At 43.6% G+C, this 7,096-nt stretch overlaps 1 protein-coding gene across 1 annotated transcript in view; it reads right to left on the bottom strand.

Annotated features, from left to right (window-relative positions):
• Positions 1-6,814, bottom strand: part of SLC2A11 (solute carrier family 2 member 11) — a 10,961-nt gene extending 4,147 nt beyond the window's left edge. Inside the window, exons 1-6 of the mRNA XM_009279967.1 lie at positions 6,794-6,814; positions 4,092-4,190; positions 3,358-3,518; positions 1,953-2,077; positions 1,093-1,222; positions 759-907 (exon numbers count right to left, since the gene is read on the bottom strand). Coding sequence (XP_009278242.1) covers positions 759-907; positions 1,093-1,222; positions 1,953-2,077; positions 3,358-3,518; positions 4,092-4,190; positions 6,794-6,814 — 685 coding nt within the window. The remainder of the gene's footprint in view (positions 1-758; positions 908-1,092; positions 1,223-1,952; positions 2,078-3,357; positions 3,519-4,091; positions 4,191-6,793) is intronic.
• Between the last annotated feature and the right edge of the window lie 282 nt (positions 6,815-7,096).

The raw sequence follows: 7,096 nt of genomic DNA, 5'->3' as shown, positions 1-7,096 counted from the left end.
AAGCCTTCTCTTCTCTAGGCTGAACAACCCCAACACTCTCAGCCTGTCCTCATAGGAGAGGTGTTCCATGCCCCTGATCATTTTCGTGGCCCTCTTCTGGACCCGCTCCAACAGGTCCGTGTCTGAACCCAAGTCCCACCTTTTGACCCTACCTTTGTAGCAGAAAAGTCTTTTGTAGGAACATGCCTTTCAATTATCTTAATAGATCAAAAATATGTAAGATTATAGAATATTCTTTAGCTTGGAAGGAGGAAGTGATCATATCTGGAACTTGATATGACACTTCCTACACGTAAAAGTTGTGGCACCATTCTCAAAAGGTCAGGGCCCAAGTCTGTGCACCAAAGCAGGATGCAAAAAAACGTACATTCATCTGTGTTCAGCATTACTGTCGTTGTTCATACAAATACATACCCAACCACCACCTGGGCAGCATTTAAGGCTGCAATTACAAACATTGATGGCACCACACATTTTGTACAGACCAAATACAGTCCTCTGGTTTAGAAAAACATTATCCATGAGACTAGTGACATAGCCATGGTATTGGGCTTGAAGCTTTTATATTCATTTAAGGAGGCTGGTAGAGTCACCACGCAGAATATTTGTGTTGCAAAGAAGTCTACATTTCAATCTGCTTTGGACTGAACATGCTGGACTGTATGTTAAGAATATGCAATCAACCTTCTTGCTGTTTATCTGCCCAGTCAGTAGATCTCACGTGCTCAGTGAGAGGCTGCCAGTCACCCTAAACTCACCAGAGATGCAGGATTCTTTATCTCCACGGTCAATCAAGAGGTATCTGGGACTTTCAGGGAACCAAGGCAGAGCCGTGAGCTGGATCAGGGCAGGCACCACATTGCTAGCTAAAAGGAATGGCCAGCTCTCCTCCCCTCCTAGTAGCTCCCTAGAGAAAAAAAAAAAACACCATAATTTGCAGAGTACAACCTGGCAAGAGCCCAGCACCCTCTGCTGCATATGGGCAGTGGAAAAGAAAGAAAAGAGGGGGGTGGTAAAGGGGAAAAAAAAGAAAAGAAAAGAAAAGGAGAAGAGATTTAGTAAGTATAAACTGGGCTTCTCACTCTACATTACCTGAGTCCAACAACCTGCCCCAGCACCAACCCCAGGGCTGTAAACGATGCAGAAGTCAAGGCCACAGCTCCTCTGAGCTTCTTTGGGGCGCTTTCTGCCAGATACATGGGCTGAATGTTCATGCTTACACCTGGGCAAGGCAGACAAATGCTGACCTCAGCTTGAGACAGAGGAGACGAGGACAAATGCAGTCAGACACCTCTCAAGGTTGCCAGATGGACTCTTCTGTTGCAGGCCATGTCATGACAGATCTACCAGTGCTTATTATTTACCCAAACCTTTAATCTCCCTCTTATTCATTGTATATGCTGCTAAACATACATTTCCATACTGATAAGTAGTAGTGGATAATGAAACTGAAACCTGCCAGTGCCTCAGTCCTATGGTCTTTTCAGCATCAAATCCAAGGTTGTAAGTGATGCTGCACTCTAGTCCCCCATTTTGGGGGGAAGATCATATTTTAAGTCACTTGTGTTAATCATTATTTCCTGGGATGAACTTCTATAATAACTTTAATGTTGGTGCTCATGCTGATGAGTGACTGATAACATTCTTAAAAGCAGATAGGGATCGATTTTCAGCTCAGTTTCTCCCAGGGCTCCCCTCCCAGCGCACAGAGTGCACACAGATACTCACATGTGCATTACACACAAAAAAATGCTTGTGTATGCTTTAAAAAAAGTCCTTAGAAGCAAAGTGTAAAATCTGTATATACAGCTTCCTCATTCATATACATGTGTGTGGTCAGACTAGAGGATAAATTGTTTTAATGTCTTGGATCATTCCTATTTAAATATCTTCTATTTCTAATTGATACTTGTTATTATGTTTGTACTGTTAAGTTTCTCATGTTGCCGTACCTGCATTCACGCCAGTAAAAAATCTGCTGAGCATAATCATTTCAAAGGATTTTGCCATTCGGCTGAATCCTGACAAGACTGCGGCTATGATCACAAAGACATTGTTCAGCAGCAGGGACATCTTCCTTCAGAAAGAAAAGACACAGTTGTGAGCACATGTGTGTCAGGTTTAGTTATCAGATAAAACATTTCACATGGCAGATACAATCTGCCATGCCAGGAAGCTCCAGGTGGGCTGCTCAGCTCCACCACAGAACGTCCTGGTTACCCAAAGCCCTACATGAGGTGTCCGTGTGCAGATGGCAGATCAGCAGTTTTGGTGTCTTGTTATGAAAACAGGAATCAGCATTTACAGATAATCTGCATGGCTGATATAATTAGGGTCATCTCCAACTACCAGCATGACCACAGGGTGTCCCTGCAGTGCTGACTTTAGACACACTGAAGGCATCGTGAGGTCCTCACCCAGATTCATGGCTCTTGCACTCACACACAGTTTCCTGTTTGAATGGAGAGGAGTATTCCTTCAGTAAGTCATGTGCGTTTTGGTCTGAAAATGCTTGTTGAAACAGGCATTTTTCATGTAATAGTATGATCCTTATGAAACAAATGAGCCATGGGGGATGGTCCCCCAGCCCCACTCCAAACCCTAATGGTGCCTGCTTCATCATATAAGAGGAACAAACCAAAGTGATAGCACATAGAGGAAAATTTTGGGGTCAAGAGAGAGGGAGGCAAAATCTAACTTCCTATTAGTTTATGTTAGTAACACTAACAGGTTTTTTTCTGAAGAGAACTGGGGATAGGGCTGTGTATGAAAGATAGGTGAGGAGAGACAGATATTTTTCAGAGACACAAGCACAGGGAAGAAAAGCAACTGTGAAGATTTAACAGATACCTCCTGAAATATTTCAGTCAAAAAGATGGATAAAGCCTGTGAGACATGAGGACCTGGGATGCAACAACTGCTCTTTGCAGTTTTTCCAGCGTCATTCCTACCAATTCCCACAGTTCATTTTGAAGAAAAATCCTTGGTCTGTTCTCTCATGATTCCCTATTTAAAAGGATGGGAGAAAACTGGGCACAAAAATGATGGTGATTATGTAGGTGGTTACTGTGATACGGAGTTGAGCTGAAATCCTTGTAGCACTTCAGCTGGGTCAGAATATGATGAGAAGGTAACGTGGGGAAAAGAACTGTTCCCTGTTGGGTGTTGAGACATGAAATACTGCTGTATCAGGTAGTTTCTCCCTGCCAGCTCAGAATGATAATGGCAGACTGATCTGTGATAGAAAACATGTTTTCATGATTTTTAACTACAGTGAGTATTGTGCTGTAGGGCTCATAATTCCTCTTGGACTAATGAAAGCTGCAAAGCTTAAATTAAAATCCAGCACCCTCTTACCTTCCCAACATGATGGCCATGGGACCAGCAACAACCGCCCCAGTGAGTCCTCCCAGAGGGTACGCAGAGACAGTGAAAGACCACAGCAGCAGTATCACGTTGCTCTCAAGGGGAACACCGGTGCGCTCCAGCCAGGTTTCGTTCATGAACGTCTGGATGTACTGAGAGGGAAGGACAGTGCTGCATAACCACAACATACAGATGAAGGACACTGAGAAATGTAGAGGCTTCCTTATTAATATATCTGTTTATTCTGTGTTCATGCCTCCAAACCTTTGGTTGAAAATGGCCTCCAGTTCTTAGACGTGTTTTGAACAGAGGGTTAAGAGTGTAAAACTGTAGCTGTTGAAAAGTTGTACTTGGTTTGTATCTGTATGTAGCTATCTTGGATAATTTAAAAATGTATTTCATGAGTCCAACTTTGAATTTAAGGGCAAAAGTCAATTTCAAAGGATGCAAGTAGAAAAATTTTAGAATTAGATTTGCGAAAGCAGTTGAAACAAGGCTTTTGAATAAATTCTTGTGACACTAGGTCCTGCTCAAGGGTGGCTCTTGACAACAAAGTCCTGTACCTCAGATGTGAATTATACAGAGGGAACAACACATCCTTCCCTTCTCACCCTCAGTATTAGCAGACTGCATATTTTCAGTGGCAGGCCACTGTTTATAGCCAGACTGAGGACACTAAGGAAGTGTCTGTCTCAGGAGGAGGCTCTCAGACTAGCAGTACTTACTGAAGTTGGAGCATTGATGATGGAGATGTTGTAACCATATTGGAAAGTGCCTCCAATCCCAGCGGCACATATTGTCAGAATCAGGATCTTGCTCTGAAGCTGAAGAAGATGGATAGAAAATGGATGGCTTCCTTGCACAGAATAAAATGGCTCAACAGACATTTGGTCCATTCACACTTTGAGTGGTGTGAAGTGAAGATTAGAATAGGCTACGAATGTTGTCGTAAAATGGGAGGTGCTAAAGACAGAAAAAAAGCCCAGATTTTTAAACTAAACTATCTCCCTCTACTGCAGAACAGTATTAATAATTCATTGCCATTCACAAAGAATTTGGGACGGCTTTGGGGCAAAGGCCTGCAAGTGTCTTTGGTTTAATATTTAATGTGTATGCTTACAAAAAGTCATTGCAAAAACAGTAAATACTGGTAGAGACTGGTGTTATTGCTTCAATTAATTCAATTCATTACAAACCCCTGTCCTCACATGATGAATTATTCAAGAAGCATTGCCAAAGTTTAATGACTTCTGTCTCATTTCTTGCTAAGCTCTATTGGACAGAGCTTCTCTGTGGTATGGGGGATTTTCTCATGGCCATTTATATCCAGTGCATTTCTGATTCATAGGCATGCTATTTCTTCTACCTTTTCATGGTAATGACACATATTTTAGTTTAAAATAGAGTGCCTTTCCTAAGCTGCTTCATATGTTGTACAGAGCAGACAATGTCACTCTCCTGAACTTTCTCATTAAACAGTTGTTCCTATACATTCTCATATTTAGCAGTCTATAATTGCGTATTCAGCCAGAATATTTTCTACATTTTCAGTATTATGATATGGGTGAAATACGTGGCAGACAGTGGGTCCTGTGCTGTGTTCTGGTCTCCTCGAGGTCATCTCGTCATCAGTATTGCCCATTGCTTATATTGCCATCTAACACCGCTGCTATGCCTTCGGAAGCATGGGCAGGTGAGTGGGCCTGCTTCATGCAGCACCATGGGATCAGGGTGTTGGTATAAAAGTGAGGTCTCTTGCCTTTCTGAAGGGTGTAGAACAAGCTGTCCTGGCTGACACAGCATGGGAACTGAGAGCTCACTGGCAGGCTTGCGAGCAAAAAACATGCATCTTTTTTCCCCTTGCAGTAGGATGCCCTGAATGTTATAGCATAAATGGGTGTCCCACATCAGAACAACACTGGGGCTAACTGTGGAGAGCCAGGGACGCTGTGTAGAAACTTTCTAAAGAGTTTTGTTGATCTTTCCTCCTCTGTCATGTTTGTAAGCCTCAGGTCATTCTTGCCTGGACCCTTTCCTGTGTGACTCTGCCTTCAAATTGACCTACAGCTTCTGTAGAGGAGTACAGCTGAGTGTCAGCAGCATCATGTCTCCACGTTCACCTCACCATCAGTGAACATCCCTTCCTCGTTGCAGCCACACCACCCTGTTGGTTGGTCTCTCTCTGTGTCATCCCCCCATCCTTGTCAGTGAACACCTATTTTGTGCCTGTGCCTTTGGTTTCCCCATCTGCATGTGAGATCCTGCGACTGGCAAGCTGTGCCCTGATGGTGTCCTTGGACAGGGAGCACTGTCCCATGTCTCAAGACCACTCTGAACTTACTGGGGGCCCCTGGCCTTTAGCCTGACACCTCCTGCACAATATTCTGGGTGGCCCAGGGCCAGGATGGCCTTTGCCAGCCCCATGCTTGCAAACCCCTCTCAGTGGGACAGCTCTGTGGGTGACATAAAGAGCCCATGCTCAGGCTTGACTGCTTGCCAGCTAGTGTGGCGCATGTCAGACTAGACTGTGTTTTGCTACATGAATATGACCCCATTGACCCTGAGAAGAACTTAGATAACCCAAAACTGGGGAGCTCTTTCTGCTCTACCTCCTCATTTTCTTCTTACAGAGCCATCTACCAAAGAAAAGGAAAGTTTTGCCTCGTCTCGCAATAGCTCTAAAATCACAAATTCAAATAATCTTAGATTTTTCCTTTCCTCATAGTCTTTTCTAGTAAATAACTTCCATACCAGCCTGAGACAGGATGTTCTCCCAGGACAGAAATGAAGCCAGACTGTTCCAATCCTGCAGCAAGAAGAGGCTGAGCTTTCTCCTGTCCCAGTTAGAAGCGGGTACATTTCACTTGCACTTTCCTTGGCTACACCACTTCCCTGTCTTGTTACTGAGACCTGATCTAAGGATTGTGCACCTGATATCTCTGCTCTTCCCAGTTATTCTAGTTCTCCAAGTGAAAGAGGTTTCCTCGCCCTAGAATAGTACATTTCTTTTTTAATCACAATGCCTAGGGATGTAACACTCCTCCTGCTCATTTCCCTGCTTTCATTATAGAGTACATCCCCTATCAGGTCCTGTATCACAGAGCTCTTTTGTGGCCATGAGCTAAGGGAAAATGGTTTGCTTCTCCGTTCAGGAGCCACCAAACAGTTCTGTGCTCAGAGCTGAGCTGTATTTACAGGGTGACCTTCCCAAACCTTCCTTAACGCCCAGCTTCTGCACTATTGTCCCAGCCACTGTGGTGGCGTGCAGCTGCCAGGAGAGCCATTAGTCCGTCAGCTTTATCCCAAGGGCTGTGATGAGTTGGACAAATTATTCTACAAGAACCTGACAGTACTTACACAGCCTTATAAAAATTCAAATTAAAAAAAAAGATCTGTCAACAATAATAGTAAAATAGATGTTTTTTACCAGTCTCTGCAGCTTGTTCATCCTCTTTGGTAGGTTTTCCTCTGTCTGCCAAACTCTCTGGTACTCTCAGCAGTGCTCCAAAGGATTATTTAAATCTCCAGCATAGGAATGTGTATTTAGTCACCCATTACATTAGGATAAGACACTTGACTTGGCAGGTGTTTTGCCAGCTGATTTACATTCTCAAAACGGGACTGCACGTTCATTAGCAAGACAGTTCAATTAATTTTTTTGAAAGTAGACGACAGTTTGGGGAAATGATTCTGCAAGATCCAGAGCTGCCTAAATCCTCTTGACGACCAG

Source organism: Aptenodytes forsteri, unplaced genomic scaffold, assembly GCF_000699145.1.
Source record: "Aptenodytes forsteri isolate BGI_AS27 unplaced genomic scaffold, ASM69914v1 Scaffold323, whole genome shotgun sequence".
NCBI classification, from domain to species: domain Eukaryota; kingdom Metazoa; phylum Chordata; class Aves; order Sphenisciformes; family Spheniscidae; genus Aptenodytes; species Aptenodytes forsteri.
The sequence above is the reverse complement of the archived record's forward strand: the minus strand, read 5'-3'. Positions and strand labels throughout refer to the sequence as shown.